The sequence below is a fragment of the Nicotiana sylvestris genome, chromosome 12 (genome assembly GCF_000393655.2).
Source record: "Nicotiana sylvestris chromosome 12, ASM39365v2, whole genome shotgun sequence".
Classification (NCBI taxonomy): domain Eukaryota; kingdom Viridiplantae; phylum Streptophyta; class Magnoliopsida; order Solanales; family Solanaceae; genus Nicotiana; species Nicotiana sylvestris.
The window spans coordinates 76,363,465-76,386,481 of NC_091068.1; the positions used below are offsets into that span (position 1 = coordinate 76,363,465).

At 37.7% G+C, this 23,017-nt stretch overlaps 2 protein-coding genes across 2 annotated transcripts; both read right to left on the reverse strand.

Annotated features, from left to right (window-relative positions):
- Nucleotides 1–20,168: 20,168 nt before the first annotated feature.
- Nucleotides 20,169–21,953, reverse strand: LOC138884361 (probable pectinesterase/pectinesterase inhibitor 7). Its single transcript, XM_070165549.1, has 2 exons — nucleotides 21,863–21,953; nucleotides 20,169–20,848 (listed from the first exon to the last, which is right to left on the reverse strand). Exons 1-2 carry the CDS (start codon nucleotides 21,951–21,953, stop codon nucleotides 20,169–20,171), a joined length of 771 nt encoding a protein of 256 aa, XP_070021650.1.
- Nucleotides 21,954–22,015: 62 nt separating this feature from the next.
- On the reverse strand, nucleotides 22,016–23,017 carry LOC104231204 (probable pectinesterase/pectinesterase inhibitor 20). Its single transcript, XM_070163911.1, has 3 exons — nucleotides 22,650–23,017; nucleotides 22,128–22,401; nucleotides 22,016–22,054 (listed from the first exon to the last, which is right to left on the reverse strand). Exons 1-3 carry the CDS (start codon nucleotides 23,015–23,017, stop codon nucleotides 22,016–22,018), a joined length of 681 nt encoding a protein of 226 aa, XP_070020012.1.

Here is a 23,017-nt window from a genome sequence, read left to right on the forward strand (position 1 = left end):
ATTTGATAGAGATTATGTTGAGTCGCGCTCCATTTCCTTGGGATTTTAGCGGAATACATAAGTGTCAGTAGAAACCATGCCTATTTTATGTGCCCATCTCTATGTTATAACTATATGTTCCGTATATCGAAGAGTTTCTCTATTCTTGTGGACTGGGCAGTACGCCTCGGCAGGTGCTATGAAATAGCATTATGGATCAGACCGAATGATCTCAGTAATATAATTGAGATGCATCTATGGTTCACGTTGCTCGACCCTCGATAGTGTACACGATTATTATGGATCGGGCCGTACAACCTTGGCATAACTCGTGTCTAATATCGCTATGAGTCCCAATATCCCTGATATTCCTTCATGACTGGAGAACTATACTTACTTGATGGTTCTTATTTGTTGAAATGACATGTAATAACTGGGGATTTTAAGTTGATATTTGTTAAAGAATCTAATTATTTGTTGTTTCTTATTCCATTATTACTATTGTATTTCTTGCCTATTTATAATTCTTACACTTTATTTATTGATGACTAGTAAGTGTCGATGTCGACCCCTCGTTATCACTTCTTCGAGGTTAGACTAGATAATTACTTTATACGCGTTGATTTACGTACTCACGCTACACTTCTGCACTAATTGTGCAGGTTCTGAAGCAGGTACATCTGGTGGCCATTCGGGCACGCATCACCGTTATCCAGAGACCTAGTGGTAAGCTTCTTCCCATGCTCTGATTTGCAGCACCCGAAGTTTCCTCCTTGTTATATTTATTATTTCTGTCTATTTTAGTTCAGACAATAGTTAAAGGGGTTTGAATATTCTACTGGATTTCTCGTGCACTTATGACCCCGGGTTTTAGAAATTACTAGTAGTAATTAACTCGATAGTTCACTGTTGGTTTGCCTAACTGCGACGTTGGGCGCCATCACGACCTATAGGGTATGGAGTCGTGACAACTACTTCCTAAGACTGGTTTCACTGAGTACACGAGCATTTAAATTGTACTAAATATAAAGTCTGAAATGAAGTACAATATTGTTTGGAATAATACACAGTAACAACGATAATAAAGGTGACTCCAGAGTCTACGAACGAGAATATAGCATTACCTTTAGTCTCCCAGGTGTCCAAGCTAGTCTCTCCTTGAAACAACCCAAGACCAACTCTTGAATCTGCACAATAAGTGTAGAAGTGTAGCATAATTACAACCGACCTAATGTACTCAGGAAATGTCGAGCCTAAGCCTGATAAGGTAGTGAAGAGGCTAAAACAAGACACTTACTATATAAACCTGTGCAGTTAATAAATAAGAAAAATAAAAAGAGAGATAGAAAGTAAAATAACAATAGAAATAACGAGTGAGATACTAAAAGAAATAACAAGTAAGGTGACAAAATAAACAACAATAAGAATTACGTGGAACAACGGAATAATTAACTAAGGAAAATAACGACCATATTATCTCAATTAACAAAACCAGACCTTTCACAACAACTCAAATCCAAGAGAATAAATTGATAACCATGAAACAACATAGCCAAGTCCACAAATCCGCATAATAAAAGTAAGGAGTAAAAGATATCATTTTAAATAGCACGACAACACCCTTCGTGCATTTACCTCTCAACCTCACAAGCACGATAACATCCTTCGTGCACATATATGTACATATCACTCCTCACCAAGCGTGGAAGCACCTTTCGTGCAATAATAATAATAATGTCAAGAAATACAAAAATACCTTTCGTGAATAAGTTACTCATTCTATCAAGCACAGAATAAGTTACTCTTTCTATCAAGCACGGAAACACCCTTCGTGCAATCACTTTTCATCACCAAGCATAGATAAAATAGTACTTGTAATGATCCGACCAGTCATTTTGAGTTCTAGCATTTCCATATGTGATTCGAGACCTTGAGAAGCTCCATATAATATATTACGACTTATGAGTATGGTTGGTTTTAATTTCCGAGAGGTTCGTGATTGATTTGAAAGACTAATTCTTATTATGGAAGCTATGAGTTGGGAGAAATGATCAAGGTTTGACTTTTAAGTAAACAACATCGGAATTAGGATTTGACAGTTTTAATAGGTACGTATGGTGATTTTGGACTTGGACGTATTTTAGGATTTGAATTCAAATGTTCCTAAAAGACTTTTGGCCCCATTTGTGAAAGGTTGATAATTTGATGAATTGGAGAGTTCACGAGTTTGACCAGGAGTTGACTTTAGGGTTATTGGAATTAGATTGTCATTACAAAACTATTGATAGATTTATTTGTTGAATGTAACTTGTGTGCAAAGTTTGGTTATCATCCGAAGTGTTTAGGGATGAATCAGATGCTTAGTTAGAAGTTTATAAGTTTATAGACTTAAGAGAGTTTGATATGCGATTTTGCCTTTAGTTCTTTGATGTAATGATCTCGTATGCGTTCAGAGGCTTTGGATAGGTCTGGGTAGTATTAATAGATTTGTTGATATGATTGGACGAGGTCTTAGGGGAGCTCGAGTGAGTTTTAAACCACCCTAAGCATGTTTGGAGTTGCAGATTTTGTTGGTGTCAATTGTTCATCATGATTGCGGCGAAGGTCTCGCGATCACAAAGGGTAATTTGAGGCTGAAGGCCTATTGTTCTTTGCACTCACGGAAGGGGTGTCGTGTTCGCGAAGAAGGAGGTGAGGACCGGGGTTTGTTCTACGCATACGCGATAGTGGGCGGAGCTGAAGACCTTCGCGTTTGCGAAGGACTAGCCACAATCGTGGAGTGTTATTGTGGGTTAAGGTAGTTTGTGCTTAGAGAACGTGAGGCTTGGGCCGCATTGGTAAAGGGTACCCCTTGGCGTGCGTTAAGTGAGGATTTCGGGATTTTTGCCCATTCTCTCATATTTTGAACCCTAGTCTTGGAGAGGGGCAATTTTTCAAGGAGATTCTCATACAAGGCAAGAGGGTAAGTGATTTCTACCTATTTGTGACTATATTTCAAGAGGCTACATGGATCTTTAGCACATAAAACATAGAATTTTGAATTAAAATTTGGGATTTTTGTTTACAACTTAAGAGAGTATATTTTGGAGATTTAACCACCAATTTGGACCCAAATTTGAATACTAATTATATTGAGGCTCGACAGGTTATGGATCATCCGGGTTTGGTATTAATTTCTAATTTTGGGCACGTGGGCTTGGGTTGACTTTTGTTGACTTTTTGAGAATTTTTCAAAGGCCAAAGCTTTATTGATTGGGATCCCTTTTAATAGCATTGTCAAACTTTTTGGACGATGTTGGCTTGGATTTGCTTGACTGGAGGGAAAAACCCAGGTTTATATGCGATTGGAGTTTGAAGACTAGCCGGATAAGGTAAGTGTCTTGCCTAGCTTTTGTTTGAGGTAATTTTCTTAATAAATGATATTATCTGCTACATGTAGGGGTAATGTATATACGAGGTGACGAGTGTAAATGGATGTACCATGGTTATTCATGCTCAAGGTAGATTCTATATTACTTTATTTGGTTGTGTGTTCTAGTGTTCTATGCTTTACTTGATTGAATAACCACATGAACACAATAAGCAATGCTAGAGATAATGATTAGGCTAATGATACCTTATTTTGTGCATGATGAGCTATTCTTGAAATTATTGATGTACTTGATTTATACTCATTCACACGTATATTATAAACACACATCCAGACTTGTTATTCTTGTGATATGCCTTAAAATATTGTATGACTACTTGAGTTTCTTTACCCACATTAAAGATTATGATTGGGCTTTTGATTCTTATTTTTGGCATGATAATTATTTGGATGACTAATTGCATGTTCTATGTATAGTCATACATACACATAAGCATACATCCTAGCTAGAGATCATCTCTTGTATACATACATATACACATGCATGGTTATTCCTCCGTCCATGTGCATTATATATTTGTACCTCTTATTCATATGCATACATTCCTGCATATAATTCTCTGGTGTGGACTGAGGTTATGGCATATGAGGTGTTCGTGTAGTTGGAGAAGATTATGGCACGAGGTTTCTGCCGTGCAAATATTGTGATTTTGTGATTGCTATGATACAAGGTTTTACCATGCAATTATTGTTATTATTATTATTGTGGAACGAGGTTTCTGCCATGCGATTATGCTGATATCGATATGATTATAGCATGGGGTTTCTATCGTGCAGTGCACGAGGTGCGGTCGTCTAGCGTGTGCATATGAATACATCCATAAAGGTTTTCCTTCTCATGTTTCTCTCTTGATGGTGTACTTGTAGGTTGTGAGAAACTGACGAATTTTAGATTAATTGTGACATGGGATCCTATGAGATGAGTTATTGAGCATAAAGGTGAAATTTTCTCACCATTCAAGTGAATGTTTTGTGCATATTCATGCATTTTACATGCTTTACTCATGCATATATTCTATATATGCTAGTTGATGTATTATGCATATGCCTGGGGACTTGTTATTTATTCTTGGGCCCTTGCAGAGTATTAGATTTATGTAAAGGGAGTCATTATCATACATTGGCAAGTTGGACTAATGTAAGTATTCTAATATAAGTGCAATTTAGAAATTGATATGGAATCAGATCATTACTATAGATAGACACTTTACATTCATATTGAAGTATTTCAGTAAATGCATTTTGGTGCATATCCATTTGTATACGGAATTGTTGCAAATTGTATTTTCTTTGACCTATTTAATTGGAAAAGCATGCCTATTATCTCTTCTTCAAGTGTGGGCCTTATTTTTCATATCCAATGTTCCATGACTATTTCTTGGATGCTTATCTATAATATAAATGTTATTGAGTTGCACAGGTTATGTAAACTGAGTATTTTTTTACTTAAAAATCTCGTCACTACTTCACTCAGGTTAGTCAAGATACTTACTAAGTACATGAGGTCAGTTGTACTTATATTATACTTTTTCACCTTGCGTGCATATCTTAGATCTGAGCTGATATGGAAAACAAAGGCTAGCATTGAAGATATACCAGCATTCTAGTTACAAGCTACAACTTATTCATGGTAGTTTAGGACACCTTTTTTAGTCAACTGGGTAAATGGGGATACAATAGATGCAAATCCCTTCACAAAATAACAGTAGTAACCTATTGAACCTAAGAAACTATGAATATCGATTGGGGTAGTAAGTCTAGGAAAATACTAAACCCCGTCAATCTTCTTAGGATCAACCTTCATACATGACTATAACGACCCGGCCGGTCATTTTGAGAATTAACGTTCCATTCGGTAACATAATACCTTGAGCAGCTTTGTATAGTGTGTTATGATGCGCGGGTATGGCCGAGTTCAGTTACTAGATGATTCAGAGTCAACTTGGAAGAAGGATTCTATTTTTGAAAGCTTAAGCGGTAGGAGTTGACCAAAATTTGACATTTTTGTAAATGACTCCAGAATGCGGTTTGGATGATTTCAATATCCTTGTATGGTGATTTTGGACTTAGGCGTGCGTCCGAATTTGGATTTGGAGGTCCGTAGGTAATTTGAAGCATTTCGGCGAAAGTTGGAAAAGTTGAAGTTTGGAAGTTTGAGAGGTTTGACCAAGAGTTGACTTTGGTAATATAGGGGTTGGAATACGATTTCAAGAGTTGGAACAACTCCATTATGTCATTTGGGACTTGCCTACAAAATTTGACGTCATTCTTGGTTGATTTGATAGGTTTCGGAATAAGTTTTAGAAGTTGGAAGATTTAAAAGTTCATAAGTTCGATTCATAGTGCGATTCATAGTTTTGATGTTGTTTGATGTGATTTGATACCTTGAGCAAGTTTGTATTAGGCTATGGAACTTGTTGGTGTGTTCAGACGGGGTCTCGGAGGCCTCGGGTGTGTTTCGAATGGGCTGTGGGCCTTTTCCTTCTATTTTTGGACTGCTGCTTTCTGATATCTTGTTTCCTTAACCGTGTTCGCATCCATTTCTCCGTGATCGCGTAGTGTAACTTTGGGGAAGATGATATTTACTCTATGCATTCGCATCCTTATGTCCGTAAATGCGTAAGTATGATCTTCCCTCCTTCGCGTTCGCATGTTGTATCACGTGTTCGCATAGCTCAATTCCTGGGCTATCAATTTTCCTTATTCGCGATCGCACATGTTTGTTCGCGATCGCGTAGAACTAATTCTGGGCAGTAGCCATTTCCTCTTCGCGTTCGCGTTTCTACTGGTGCGCTCGTGTAGGTTTCTTTTCTTATTCTTCGCATTCGCGCCCCTTTGTTCGTGTTTGCGTAGGGTCGTTTGGGCAGTCTTCAATCTTCTTCTTCGCGATCGCGAGGAATGTTCTGCGATCACGATGCATTAAACACCTGGACAGAATATAAAGTACTTTATTCTGAGGGTTAGCCATTTTCAACATTGTTGGAGTTCTAGAGCTCGGTTTTGAGCGATTCTTTATGGGGTTTTCAAGCAAACAAATTGAGTAAGTGTTCTTCACCTAGAATTTATTATATTCCATGATTATATCTTTATGTTTTTCATTTAATTAGTGTTTTGATTTGACGAAAAATAGGGATTTTGATTAAAACTTTCAAAATGTAAAATGATGATTTTAGGGTCGAAATGGTATCGGAATTTGATAATTTTAGTATGGTGGAACTCGTATCAGAATGGATGTTCGGATTTTGTGAAATTTGTCAGGTTCTGAGGTACGGTCCCGGAGGTTGACTTTTGCGTTGATTTTTAGTTTTGATAAAGATTGAAGCTTTACTACTCAGAATGGTTTCTTATGAGTTTTATTTGTACTTTGAAGTTAATTTGGCAAGCTTTGAATCGTCCGTCACCCGAGAGGTTCATTTTAGAGTATCGGTCTATTTGCTTTGAGGTAAGTATCTTGCCTAACTTCGTGTGGGAAAAATACCCCTTAGGATTTGAGTCTTCTATGCTAATTGTATCTTGTAAAGTTCGTGTACACGAGGTGACGAGTACGTGCTCGAGTTTATTTGTGGGAAGTGTGACTTTTGGGGTTCTTAGGTCCTTATATTCACTAAGTATGAAGTTATTTTTTTGTTATGACTAAGTTTTCTATTTACTAGTTTTACCTCTACAGGCTTTAATTGGAATTAATTGCTTTATGATCCACTCTTATTACCTACTTGACTCTTATATGACTTAACTGAAGTTGTTACCTCTTCTATTGCCATGCTATCCCTCCTTAATCGTTTCTCCTTAATTGAAAGTATAATTATCTCCTTTGTAATTGTTCATCCTTAATTGAAGTTATAATTATCTTTTTGTTGCTTATCCTTGATTGAATTTGTTGTATCTCTTCCGTAATTGCTCAACCTTAAAAGAAGTTTAGATATCCTATATCTTAATTGAATTATCCTTATTTGGAATTATTAACTCATATTATCTCCCCAGTTGTTGAACTGTACTTTGTGGGATCATTGTTACATATTAATTTCTCCCTTGTTGAGCTATTCTTATTATGGCTAGTATTCTCTATTGTGGTTATTCTTTGTGAACTAGTTCTACCGTTTCTTTGTGATTGAAAGTTCTTCAATTGATTTACTTGAGGTACTCATGTGTTATCGTCATTGTGGCTATTGTACTCAGTGTTGTGATGCATGAGGTTTCTACCGTGCAGTTGTTATTGTGATGCACGAGGTTCCTGTTGTGCGGTTGGGGTTTTGTTGCACGAGGTTTCTGCCATGCTATTGTTACTATTGATTATGCATATGTGACGTGACAAGGAGGGCTAATTCTGTGTTTTTGTGCATGTGGCGAGACAAGGTGGAAATATTACTATGCACGTGTGGCGAGACAAGGCAGGCATTTACTTTATTATTGCACACATGTCAAAACAAGGTGTGCTATGTTGGGGATTGATTGTGATGACTTGCGATAGCTAGGGGCATTGTTATTGTTTTTATTTTTGCAGTGGTGTGCCTACCCTATGTGAGTTATACTGTGTTCATTCCATGGTGATCGTTTCTTATGTGTCATTCATTGTGTCTATTTTTATTAGTTGGCCTTAACTGTGATAGAACAATGGCACAAGCATACATGTAGTTAATCACCCCTAACGGTTTAAGAAGATGGATCATGATGTTATTGATCATTTCTACATACCCCTGTCTACTTGCCTATTATGTGAGAATGGCTCTATTGGCATGTGAGTCGTCCAATTGGTTATAAATTTGTAATGAGGGCACAGGATGCCAAGTAGATAAAGATGTCATCAATGAACACAATAACTATGAAATTCAAATAAGGCTTTAACACACAATTCATCAAGTCTATGAACATTGTTGGGGCATTAGTCAAACTGAAAGGCATAATTACGAAATCATAATGCACATGACGAGTGTTGAAAGTTGTCTTAGTGATGTTAGAAGCCTTAATCTTTGGCCGATGGTAACCCGATTTCACGTCAATCTTAGAGAAACTAAAACATTAGTACCCCGAAGCTAATCAAATAAAACATCAATGCAAGGCAATGTATATGTATTCTTTATGGCAACCTTATTCAATTCATCCCATCCTTCTTCTCACAAATAATTTTGGCGCACCATAAGAAAAAATACTCGGCCTAATGAATACCTTGCTCAACATATCTTGTAATTCTCTTTCAATTCCTTCAACTCGGATGGAGCCATATGGTACAATAAAATTGACATAGGCTACATGCCTTGTACTAAATTAATGCTAAAATCAATGTCCTTGTTAGGTGAAATTCTAGCATATTGGTAGGAAATACATCTGGAAACTCTCTCACAATCAGTACCGAATCAATAGTAGAGTCTCCACACTAGTATCCTGAATAAGAACTGGATAGGCTAGTCATCCCTTCTCCATCATCTGTTTTGCCTTTAAAAATGAAACCACCTTACACATGGAGAAACTAAGTGTCTCTCATTTAGTCTCTCCACCACATGGTGCAGCTGTTAGTTTTTCTCCAAATGTGATGTAACTTCTCCCGAGTCTATCCACTCCCAAACTAAACATTCCAACAAGTTCAAAAATACTATAAGGACCTACCCAATGTTTCGAAACAAGAAGTGAAGTACTAATACTAGAATCGAGAGGTAGGGTCAATCTTCAGATTCCTTAACCTGGCAAGTTTCAAACAATGGTTTTGAAACATCCCTGAGCCATTTAGGGTCTAAACCACCCACACTCGCAAATCACAAAATATTATATCAATCTACAAGAATTTTCAAAATATGAATCAAAGTGATAAAACTCAAAATGATGAGTTAGGTCATTACGCACAGATGCAGATGCCCATAACTCGTAAGACGGATGAACCTAGGCTCTGGTACCACTTTTTCATATCCTAGTTCACCTAAGCAATGGTGGAACCTAACTAGACATATTAATTGAACTAGTCGTATAGATAATAACGATACAAAAATAACATTTCATAATAATCCTAATAGAATAATATAAATAAGATAATACTAAGTAAAACACAATGCGAAAATAGTTTATACAACCCATAAGAAATACTATAACTAGTCATGAGCATCTCAATAAATGTCATTAAAACAGTCTCAATACAATATTATAACGACCCGACAAGTAGTTTTGAGCCTTAGCATTCCGTTCAGTTGTTCAAGGTCTTGATTGACTTCATATTATGTATTATGACTTGCGTGCATGATCGAATTTGATTTTCAGATGTTTCGGGATTTATTTGGAGTAGTGATACTCATTTTAAAAGCTTAAGTTGAATATGTTGACCAATGATTGACTTTTGTGAAAACGACCTCGTAATGGTATTTTGATGACTCTGGTAGGATTGTAGTATGATTTTGGACTTGGGATTATGCCTGGAACTGAATTCGGAGGTCTCTAGGTTGATTTGGTTTGTTTTGCCGAAAGTTGGCAATTTAAAGGCTTAGAATTTTGATAAGTTTGACTGTAGGTTGACTTCATGGCTATCGGATTCGGATTTTAGTTTAGGGAAATTGAATAAGTCCTTTTTATTAATTGGAATTTGTCTGCAAAGTTTGGCTCCATTTGAGTTGATTTGATAGGAATCGGACGTGCGATTGTATTTTTAGACATTCTTGAGTTTCTAGTTAAAATTTCATGCATTTTGATGTCTGATTTGTTATTTTAGATGTTATTTTGATATTTTAATTGTGAGAGAGAGTTCGTATGATATTTTTACACATGTGTTGATGTTTGCGTGGAGTCCCGAGGGCTCGGGTGAGTCTCAGACGTATTTCGGAGAGTTTGAGAGAAGTGTAGAATTTTCTAATGTTCTGGTCTCGCATTAGCGAGATTCTCTTCACTTTTGCGAAATTCACTGAGGCCTGCAGAGTTCGAATCACATTTGCGATAATGTCCTGGGCTGGGGAAGGGTCATCTTTTACGAAAAGGCCAAGGATCGCATTTGCGAGCTTTTATTGCTTTTGCGATGGGGTCATACTTTGCATTTCCAAAGATTTGTTGCTTTTGCGACATCTGTGGGAGCTTAGCAGTGTTCCCTTCTTCAAATATTGGGTCGCATTTGTGGTTGTCGCATTTGCGAACCTTGGGTCGCAAATGCGACTTCTACAGCTGAACATAAGGGTTGAGTTACGGGATTTTGGTCTCATTTTTCATATTTTGGAACCCTAGACTCAGTAGGAGGTGACTTTGAAGAGGAATTTTTATTTACAATCATTGGGTAAGTGATTTTGATCAATTTTCAGCTATATTTCATGATTATATCTTAGATTTAACATCACATTTATGAGAATCAAAGTGAAAATTTGAGAAATTCTGTCTATGTTTTGAAAAATGAAAAATTAAGATTTGAGAGTCAAATTGGACTCATTTTGAAATAAAACACATATATGGACTTGTGGGGTTTTGGGTAATCGGAATCTACCTTGGACTCAGGTTTTGACCGGGAGAACCTGGGGTTGACTTTTGTTTATTTTTGAGGAATTGTGCAAAGATCCTAGCTTTATTTGTTGGAATTAATTTCTCTTGCATTATTTTATGTTATTAAGTCGATTTTGATTATATTTAAGCCGAGTGGAGGTGTATTGTAAAGGAAAAGCTATTTTTGAGTATTGATTGAGGGCTTTTGAGGTAAGTATCTTACCTAACTTTGTGTGGGGAACTACTCTGTAGGAATTGGTTTGTTTGCACTATTTGAATTACGCGGAAGACATGTACACGAGGTGAAGAGTGTGTAAATGACCTTATATGTGGAAATTCGACTGGTTTAGACTCTTGGTTTCTTAAATACATTAAATTGAAGTTGCTCTATCATGTTATTCTCCTCCATTGTTAAATTTACTCTTATATGCCTTATTTGAAGTTGTCGGTTCATATGCTACCTTTTATTGCCAAATATACTCATACATACTTTAATTGGAATTGTTACCTCTTTATTGTCATGTTATCTCTTCCATGGTTAATTATTCTTATTTGAAGTCAGTGCTACATGTTATCTCTTCCATAGTTGATTATTCTTATTTGAAGTTATTGTTACATGTTATCTCGTCTGTAGTTGATTATTCTTATTTTAAGTCATTGTTACATGTTATCCATCTTATTGTTGAACTACTCTTGCTTGAAGTCATTATTATTGTTATGGCTTTCATTATTGAGCTAATTCTCCATTCCATTGTATTGTTGAAATTCTTGGGTTGATTTACTTGTCGTACCCTAGTGTTATTGTTGTTCTTGTTGTACTCGGTGTTGTTGAGCCATGAGCTATGCGTTGTTGTGATATTGGAATTGTTGTTATCGAAACCTTGTGGTATATGAGCCCATATGGTGCGAGTTGTTATATTATGTTGTTATGTTCTGGCACATGTGGGATTGTCGAGAGGATTGTCGGGGTGTTTACACATGAGTTGTCTATGCTATTGTTATTATTGATATTTGCATATGCGACATGACAAGTCGGGCTATATATATATATATATATACACACACACACATATATATATACATATGTATATATATATGTTGGGTTTGCGCATATGGCAAGACAAGATGGGATAATTATTATGAGCATGTGGTGAGACAAGGAGGGCATTTACTTTATTGTTGCGCACGTGGTGAGACAAGGGGGATATATCGGGGATGATGTGTGATGGCCTGGGGGCATTGTCATTTATGATATTTATGTGGTGGTGTGACTATTTTGTGTGAGCCATGCATATTATGTGTTTTTGTTGTGTTGTTTCCAATGTGATATTCGATATCTCTGATCTAACCTGTTGATTTGAGTTGTGATAGTATACTTGCACAAGCATTCATAATAACATGTCACCTATATCAGTCTAGGAGTATGAATCTTGTTGTTTATCGATCTGGTACACTTATCCTTGTATACCTCCCTTCTATGCGTGAATTGGACTATTGGCACGTGAGTTGTACGTGCGAAATGAGGTATTGTTACTATTGGCATGTGAGTTGTCCGTGCAGATCTGAGGCATTAATAGTATTGGCACATGAGTTGTCTGTGCAGCACGTGAGTTGTCCGTGAGGTTGTAATTAATAATGTGGGCGCGAGATGCAAAGTGATTATGATTCGTGATTGTGTATGAGGTGTGGTACATCGGGGTGATTCTTGGGTAAACCTCACATAAGAACGGTTGATTATTTAGTTGTTACTTAGTTTTACTGGGACTATAACCACATTCGGATTTCTTTATGGCGTTATTACCTATTTAATCCTTATTGCTAATTGTTGCTTCTATTTTCCATTTGCTAGTGTTGTATTGTTATTCTTTCTATGTTTATCTTTATATTGACATTGTTCCATGTTAGCTTTATATTCATATTTGTACAGGTTATTATGTTTAGTAGGTGTCCTGACTGTACCTCGTCACAACTCGACCGAGGTTAGTCTTGATACTTATTGGGTACCGCTGAGGTAAACTCATGTTACGCTTGTTGCACATTTTTGTGCAGATCCAGGTACCTCAGAGCGTGCCGGTCATTAGTTAGCTGATTGTGAGTTGCGGCAGAGACTTGAAGGTACACCTGCTATCGCATTCGCAGGACTCATAATCATCCTCTAGAGTTTTACGTTGTTACTGTTTACTTTTATTTCAAATAGTGATATATTTTTGATATTTTTAGTTACTCTTAGAAAGGCTTGTGACTTGTACTACCAGTCTTGGTACATTGTATATTTATTGATGATTGTTAGCTATGTATGGAAACTACTGGTTCATATTTAATAGTTAATTGGCTTAAATATGTTAATAACTCTCTATGTGTTAGGCTTACCTAGTCCTAGGGACTAGGTGCCATCATGACTCTTGAGGAGGGATTTTAGGTCTTGACAAGTTGGTATCGGAGCTCTAGGTTTATAGGTGCTACGAGTTATAAGCCACTTTAGTAGAGTTTTGCATACCAATACGAGACATCTGTACTTATCTTCCAGCAGCTACAAAACTATTAGGAAACTTGACTTCTTTCATTCCTATCGTGCGAGTTATTGAATTTAGAGTTTGAGCCTTCGTCATTCTATTTTCTCACAGATAGTTAGAACATGAGCTGCAGTTCCTGATGATGATGCCCCCAGATCCAGTGTTGCTAGGATACGAGCCATAGGCAGAGGCCGAGGAGGAGCACGAGCTACAGTCAGAGCAGCAGCTAAGGAGCCACCAATAGCTCCGGTTAGGGCACAGGCACCAGAGGAGCTTGTTGTTATCCCTAGACTTCAAGAGACTTTAGCGAAGTTCCTAAGCATGTTTGGTACATTGGCTCAGGCGGGAATTGAGTCCAACTATACCAGCTACTCCATAGACCCAGTGAGGAGCTCAGACTCCCACCGCCCGTAATCTAGAGCAGCAGGCTTACATTGGTCAGGTTCCGGGTGTTATGCCGATATGGCTTGTTATTTCGGTTCAGCCTGAGGTCTGGCCAGGGGCATTAGAGGAGGAGTAAAAGAGGCTTGAGAGGTTCAAAAAGTATGATCCCTCTACTTTTAGTGGCATAACTACCGAGGATGTGCAGGGTTTCCTAGAAAAGTGTTAGCGTATTCTCTACACCATGGGTATTGTGGAGGTGAGCAGAGTTGCTTTTACTACATTTGAGCTGTCAAGAACAACGTATCAGTGGTGGCATCTTTATGAGAAAGGTAGGCCAGCTAATTCATCACCACTCACTCGGACTCAGTTTTCAGAGATGTTTGAGGTAGTTTATTCCCTAGACCCTCAAGGATGTGTGGCGCATAGAGTTCGAGCAGCTGTGCCGGGGTACTATGATGGGGTTGAAGTACGCAATGAGATTCAGCGAGTTGTCCCGACATGTACCTACCTTAGTTCCTACAGCCAGAGAGTGAGTCTGTAGGTTTATCGAGGGGCTCAGTTATGGTCTTAGATTCAGCATGGCTCGAGAGTTGGAGATAAATACTCTGTTTCAGCAGGTTGGAGGGTATGTGGGGCTGAGAGAGGGAAGACAGGGATGCTATGAGGCCTCGCGGATCGGGAGGATCTACTAATCCCTATTTTGCAGGCAGGGTGTGTCATGGTAGAGGTTTTGTGGGTCAGCCTGTTCAGTTTGCACTTTTGGCTTCAGGTGGTTCTTCAAAAATCCATGAGTCCCAGAGTACTCGTACCGGACAGCTTTCACAACCACATCAGTAGAGAGGTTGCTTTGAGTGTAGGGATATCACGCACATGATGAGGGATTGTCCCCGACTTCGGATGGGTGTACCAAAATAGAGTATTCAGGCTATGGGCTTTACTCTAATTGCTACTATACCGGCACCACCATCTAGGGGCGGAGCTCGGGCGGGTAGAGGTCATCCTAGAGGGAGAGGCCAAGCCTATTTTTATGTTTTTCCTGGTTGGACTGAGGATGCTACACCACATAATGTCATTACAAGTATGGTTGTGGTTGGTTATAGAGATGCATTAGTATCGTTTTGATCCGTCCTATTTATTGGTGAGATTCATCTTACCTTGCTTCGTATATGGTTATGTTTCATGATTCTTGTACTCTGTTGATGTGTTCACGCAGTTGGGGGATTCTATTATGATAGCCCGTGTCTATCATTCTGATTTGGTCGTTGTTGGGGTTCACAAGGCTTGGGTGGGCTTTCTATTAGCTAATACCATAGGTTTTGATGTGATTTCTGGGTGGCTTGTCTATGACTTGTGATTTGGGTGTTCTACTGGTGTGGGAAGTTTGTTATGTGTTGTGGTTTTGGTTCTACAGGATTGAGTTAATAGAGTGTCTTAGGTGTTGAGATGTTTATCTTACTTGTGATTCCGAATTTAGGATATGAACCTGGTGTTCTTTGTGGATAGGCGTGTTTGTACTGGGCTATGTGCCGCAGTGAGGTTTGGTTAGGGTAAGATTCATTGTGGTTGTTGCATGTGTCCTGCTTCTTCCTTGTGGATTGGTTCTATAGTATTTTATCGATGAGAAGTTGTACCTTTTGGACTTGTTGATAATTATCTCATATGTTTCTCTTTCTGTGTTTAGTTATAATTGGGTTGTGCTTGTTAGGTTGGATTGAGATGTATGTACCTAGGTGGCATCTTGGTGTGGCTTGTTGGTCGGGTGAGTAGTTATGATTTTCACATGTTTCTTGCATCATTGTAGGTGTTGTGAAGGTTTGGAACAAGGTTCTAGTCGATATGAGACTATTTATCGGTATCGGATTGGGTAATGGGAAGCTATTGTGGTTAGAGTTATTGCTAAAGGCATATGGGTGGTGTGTTATATCAGGTGGTTATACCTTGTGGATGTATGCATAAGCTATTACAGCTAGTTGAGGATTTCACAGTGTGTTTGTGTGATAATACGGCCCTTGGTAGATGTGAAAATTTGGTTCTAAGGCTTATCGGCATGAGTGGAAGGAATAATCTTCAGTTGTGATGATGTTGTTGGGATTATATGGATTGGTGTGACGTAAGATCACTCGAGGGCATGTGTATGGTAAGTTTATATAGTGATTTGATGGCTTGGGAAAGACCCTTGGCACGTTCGAGGACGAACATTTGTTCAAAGGGGGAGAATGTAACGACCCGACCGGTCGTTTTGAGCCTTAGCATTCCATTCAGTGGTTTGAGGTCTTGAGTGACTTCATATTATGTATTATGACTTGCATGCATGGTCGGATTTGATTTTCGGATGTTTCGCGATTTATTTGGAGGAGTGATTCTCATTTTAGAAGCTTAAGTTGAAAATGTTGACCGAGGTTTGACTTTTGTTAAAACGACCCCAGAACTATTTTTGATGGCTAGGTTCGTATCATTATTTTGGACTTGGGCGTACGCCCAAAATTAAATTCGGAGGTCCCTAGGTTTATTTGGTTTGTTTTGCCGAAAGTTGGCAATTTATAGACTTAGAATTTTGATAAGTTTGACCGTAGATTGATGGCTATCGGGTTCGAATTTTGGTTTTCAGAGTTGGAATAGGTCTGTTTTGTTAATTGGAACTTGTCTGCAAAGTTTCGTGTCATTCCGAGTTGATTTGATAGGAATCAAACACGCGGTTGTGTTTTTAGAAGTTCTTGAGTTTCATGTAAAATTTCATGCATTTTCATGTCCGTTCCTAATTATAGATGTTATTTTCGTGTTTAGATCGTATGAGCGAGTTCTTATATTTTTAGACTTGTGTTGATGTTTGGCGTGGAGATCCAAGGGCTCGGATGAGTTTCATATGCGTTTGGAAAGTTTGAGAGAAGTGTAGAATTTTCTAGTGTTCCGGTCTAGCATTTGCGAGAAATAGGTGGCATTTACGAGTTCTCTTCACATTTGCGAAATTCACTGAGGGCTGCAGAGTTCGCAAATGAACTCTGGATCGCATTTGCGATAATGGCCTGGGCTAGGGAAGGATCTCTTTTGTGACCAACTGGTTGCTTTTGTGAAAAGGCCAAGGATCGCATTTGCGAGCTTTTTGTCACGTTTGTGATGAGGCCATACTTCGCTTTTGCGAAGATATGTAGCTTTTGCGATGTCTATGGGAGCTTAGTAATGTTTGCTTTTTTCTAATAATGGGCAACATCTGCGGTTGTCGCATTTGCGAACCCTGGGTCGCAGATGCGACTTCTGTAGCTGAACATAAGGGTTGAGTTACGAGATTTTGGTCTTATCTTTTATATTTTGGAACCCTAGACTCGGTAGGAGGTGAATTTGAAGAGGGATTTTCATCTACAATCATTGGGTAAGTGATTTTGATCAATTTCCAACTATATTTCATGATTATATCTTAGATTTAATATCAAATTTGTGAGAATCAAAGTGAATTTGTCTATGTTTTGAAAAATGTAAATTTGGGATTCGTGGAGTTATGGGTAGTCGAAATCTACCTTAGACTCGGGTTTTGACCGAACAAACCCAGGGTTGACTTTTGAGGAATTCTTCAAAGATCATAGCTCTATTTATTGGAATCGATTTCTCTTGCATTATTTGATGTTATTAAGTCGATTTTGGTTAGATTTGAGCTGAGCGGAGGTGTATTGTAAAGAAAAAACTATTTTTGAGTATTGATTGAGGGAGTTTGAGGTAAATATCTTGCCTAACTTTGTGTAGAGGAACTACCCCATAAGGATTGATTTATTTGAACTACGTGGAAGACGTGTACACGAGGTGAAGAGTGTGTACACGGCCTTATATGTGAAAATTTGACCGGTTTAGACTTTTAGGTTTCTTCTGTACATTAAATTGGCGAGACAAGGCAGATATTTACTTTATTGTTGCGCGCCTGGCGAGACAAGGGTCCTATGTCAGGGATGATGTGTGATGGCCTGGGGGCATTGTCATTTATAATATTTGTGTGGTGGTGTGACTATCTTGTGTGATCCATACATATTACGAGTTTGTATTGTGTAGTTTCCAATGTGGTATTTGGTGTCACTGATCTTACCTGTTGATTTGAGCTGTAATTGTACACTTGCACAAGCAATCGCTATAATGTGTTACCTATATCAATCTAAGAGTATGAATCTTGTTGTTTATTGACCCGGTACACGTATCCTTATATACCTACCTTCTGTGCATAAATTGGATTGTTGGTACGTGAGTTGTCCGTGCGGATTTGAGATATTATTATTATTGGCACGTGAGTTGACCATGTAGATCTGAGGCATTAATGGTATTAACACGTGAGTTGTTCATGTAGCACGTTAGTTGTCTGTGCGGTTTTAATTGATAATGTCGGCACGAGATACCAAATGTGATTCATGATTTGGGACCCGTGATTGTGATTGTGAGGTGTGGTAACTCGGGGTGATTCTTGGGTAAATCTTGTGTAAGAGGGGTTGATTATTTGGTTGTTACTTGTTTTTCCTCACTTGGTTTCACTGGGACTTAAATCGCATTCTGATTACTTTACAGTGTTATTACCTGTTTACTCTTTGTTGCTAATTGTTTCTTCTATTTTCCATTTGCTAGTGTTGTATTGTTATTCTTTCCATGTTTAGCTTTATATTGACATTATTCTCTATTAGCTTGATATTCACACTTGTACAAGTTATTATGTCTAGTAGGTATCTTGACTGTACCTTGTCACTACTCCACCGAGGTTAGTCTTGATACTTATTGGGTACCGCTGTGGTGTACTCATGCTACACTTGCTGCACATTTATTTGCAGATCCAGGTACCTCGCTCACAGCATTCATTAGTTAGCTGATTGTAAGTTGCAGCGGAGACTTCAAGGTACACCTGTCATCGCGTTCCCAGGCCCCAGAGTCACCGTGATTGGTTCATATGTATGGCAATTATTTAGTTAATAACTCTCTATGTGTTAGACTTACCTAGTCCTAGGGACTAAGTGCCATCACGATTCCTAAGGAAGGTTTTGGGGTCGTGACAAATATACTATTTGAATGAATAACAGTAATTGAAGATGGAAGGGGATTCCAGTGTGCTGCAAACTAGGCGAAGCAGCTCCCACTATAAGTATCTAAATAAGTTTGTAAGCTCCCTCCTGAACTCTGCTGGCGCTAGGGTCATAACTCGCAAATGAAATGTAAAATGGTAGTATGAGTACACCAACACATACTCAGTAAGTATCATCGATTGTTCTCAATAAAGTAATGTCGAGGAATTGTATCAAACTTGCTCACGTTATGAAAACAATAATAAAGTATAGAAACAACATAATTAGATATGCACGAGTCTAGCATTTATAGGAAATGCAACAAGAAAAGTCGATAATTACTAATGCATAATAAAGACTTAAGCTTTACAATCAAATGGCACTACATATGCTCTAACACTCCACGTATCGAACAATCCAGTTGTGTGCACACTGCCCGTGGTAATCAGGTGATACAATAAATAACGAGGGACGGGTTCATATTCGCACGCAATATCTAACCGCATAAACGAATTCATGTGTATATCATAGTTCACACGGACAACTCATGTTCTATAATCACAATTAAGTGTGAAATCCTAGATGCGACTTATAAACATATGTACAGTGCATGACCAACAGCCTAAACATAGTCCACATGATCAAACTCTGAAACAAATCAAAATTCAGTTACTCATAACTTTATGAGTCCAAATCTATTCTTCGATTTTTTTAATTCAAGTCCATTAAGGCATTTAAATTAATATTAAGGCGATTCTAAGTTTTCTCTAAAGTTTCATCACCATTCACCTTCAATCCCTGTTTTTAAGGTAAATCTATAAATGGATCCATGATATAATCATAAATATGAGTTAGAATTACTTACTCCAACGTCATGGATGATAATCAAATACAATTCCCCTTAAAACCGAGTTCCTAATTCTTAAAATTAATGGAGGATGAACTAAAATTACAAAATGGAGCTATTTATACTAAACTGAGATTCTGGCCTAAAAAGGCACCAGGCGCAGAGGCACCTAAAATGCATCTGGGGCAGGTGCAGCCCTCAGGTGCGGCTCACCTCTGCAGCTGCACCAGCACCAGTTTTCAATAATGTTTCAACTTTCCCCAAATATGCCAAAACTCACCGGAGGAACCCCAGGAACTCTCCAAATTATGCCAACAAGTCCCAAAATAATACGAACCTATCCAAGTTTTCGAAACATGAAACATAATGCAAAGGCTAAAGTTGAGGGATTGGGTACATTGTACTAAACAGAAACACAGTGGTATAAATAGTACTATGGCTCAAATATTATAAATCCTTCAGTGATAACATTCTTTCTCATATAAAAATTTAATAGGTTTAATTAAGAAAGAATTTGTAAATTGCAGAACAAAGAACTAATTAGCCCCTTATCAAAGTAAGCCACTAGTAAAAGGAACTCCAGTTGCAGGCAACCAAACATCTCCTTGAATTAAACTTGAAACAGTGAAGTTGACAGCATCCGTCTCATTTATCACATGGTAGCCTTGCCAAGTGACTCTATTAGTGGTCACAGACCCTGGCCCTGTGTTGGCGTATTCAGCATAATACAATGTATTGAGAGCAAAATCTCCCGACCATGGAGACCAACCAGCAAGATCAATCAAACTGTCCATAAATGATTGTATATACACCGTTCTCGAGTACTCTTTCCATGGCCTCCCTAGAAAAGTTTGAGTAGAAGCCAAGTCTTGGGCAGCTTTGATGCTGCAATTTTGGACTGAAATTCCAGTGTTTTGATTGATATCCATTCTGCCCTGTGCCGTAATGGCATTGAATTGATTAGGCATTGGGAGACGCGGATAAATGTTGCAATTTTGGAACACTACAGCAGCATTCCCGAATATGAAATCCACTGTCCCATAAATATCGCATTCTCTATAAAATTGCCTTAGGGAGTGAGTATACATGGTGTCTTGGTACCCTTCAAAGCTACAGCCATAAAATGTGGACATGTCTGCACCATTTCTTATAGCTACCGCTTGGTGCTTGATTGATCCTGCCGTGTTTCTAAAGGTTATGTTCATAGCAACGAATCCTTTCCCGGTTACAGCTGCCAAAGAAGGTAAACAATTTAAGGGTTTAAATTATGTATTTTGATAGTGTTAAAAAAATAAAAGTTTATAGTTTTAGGAGATCTAAAGATAACTATATATGTTGTTCATAACAAGTGAGACTAATAACCTAAAAAATCAGGATGTAATCTGCTATATATAACAAGTTAAAATAAACTAGTATAGAGCCCGTTTGGATTGGCTAAATTTAAGTAGCTTTTAAGCATTTGATGCTTAAAAGCACTTTCTAAGTGTTGGAGCTTGTTTTAGAAATAAGCAGTTATGTGTTTGGATAAAAATATTTGAGCTGAAAATAAGTTGTTCATGTGCTTGGATAAAAAGTGCTTATAAACACATTTACTGTTATAAAGACAAATATTCTTAAAACTGTTAACACTATAGATAAGTTAATTACTATAAGATCTTTAATTCTAAAATGATTCTAATCTCAATTAATTCATGTTTAAAGTCATGTCAAATTAAATTAATTGGACAAATTTTAAAATAATTTTTGTTTAAATTACTTTATCAAACAATCAATAAAAGTTAAATAAAAGACAAACACATAAATAACATATATAGTCCCAGAATATGAATAGTTGAAATTTGGTATTGAGCTTTTTACAATTGAGCAAAATCCTAATTGACAGAATAATGATAATTAAAATTGTCCACTTGCCTTCACGAGATTACACAGAAACAATGACCACATAGAAATTAAACAACTCTCTAGAAATTAATGTGATAATGTGTGCATATACGGAGGAACATTTCACTTGCGTTTTTAATTAACTAGAACTTTCAATATGAGTAGCTGACATGACTTGCATAGAATTGTTGTGACCGCCTAGTTTCAATGAACTAAATACAATCCCACCCAGCCTTCACCACTCACACACACACACACATATATATATACTGCTTGACGCCAAGTCAATGGTGGATATGGGAAAAATATAAGTAAATGAAAGAAAATCTTGAAAATGATCGAATGGATATATCAATAAAGTTACCAAATGTTGCAGAACTAAATGTAGTCCAACCATCAGCCACACTCCTGTTTCCAGTAATAATAGTCTTGTTGATCCCATCACCCGTCATCATAATATACCGTTTGTTACTGGGAATGGAAACATATTCTTCGTAAACACCAGCCACCACATGAATCAAGAAATAACCACTGCCTGCAGCAGTATTGTTGGGAGCTGCAGCCACAGCTTCATTAATAGTTATGAAGTTACCACTTCCATCAGGATTCACAACCACGCTTTGATTCACAGTCACACCATATTCATTTGACTGAAGCAGTTTCCTTCCACCAGAAAATGGAAATTTCTTCTCTGATAGTGATCGGGATTTGATAGCGGAATAACCCCATCCATGCATGAAAAGTGCTAATGAAACGCTAAAAGATTTGGCCCCATCCGATAATGGAGATAGAAGCATATTTGTCACGATTGTACCAACAGCTACAGCTTTGAGACCGTCGGAACAAGTTTCTTGGTTTGTTAATATGGCACTTAGCACCGTTTGAATATCTTTAGCTTGTAACCTGTTGATACAAAATATAATTAAGTAATTAAAAATGTGCATTTTCTAACCGCTTATACTTTTAGATAAGATAGGACATACAAATCAATATGATTCGTAACATAACATGCATGACGTTCTGCAGCGTTTCAAATCTCATAGCCGCGGAAAAAGTGAAACATATATATATGATCAAACCACATGTGATGGGGTGTTTTGATGGATAATATGATTAAGTAATTTAAAGTGTGCTCTTTCTAATAGTTTAACCTTTCAAGCATGTTTGTAGAATGGATGGACTGAATGGCGCTTAAAATAAAGTCATGGTTCAAGCTACAGAGAAGTTGGCAATCTTCAAGGGCACGAATGGTGGTTTCAGGCAATGCATATCGAAGATTAAAGAGATCGTCATTGACCAAAGAAAGGAGATGATCATTCATTGATAAGGAATGGTGAAGAGAGAGACGGCCATAGTCTTGAATAGTAGCAGACTTGTTGATCGGTAACATGTATTTGCAAAATTCGGGGAATGGTGTATAGCTGCAAAAGGATTCTGAAGAAAAAGGGGAAATTGCATTTGCTGGAAAGAAAAAGGAAAAAAGCATGAGAAATGGAAGTAATGAATGAACTTTACCCAT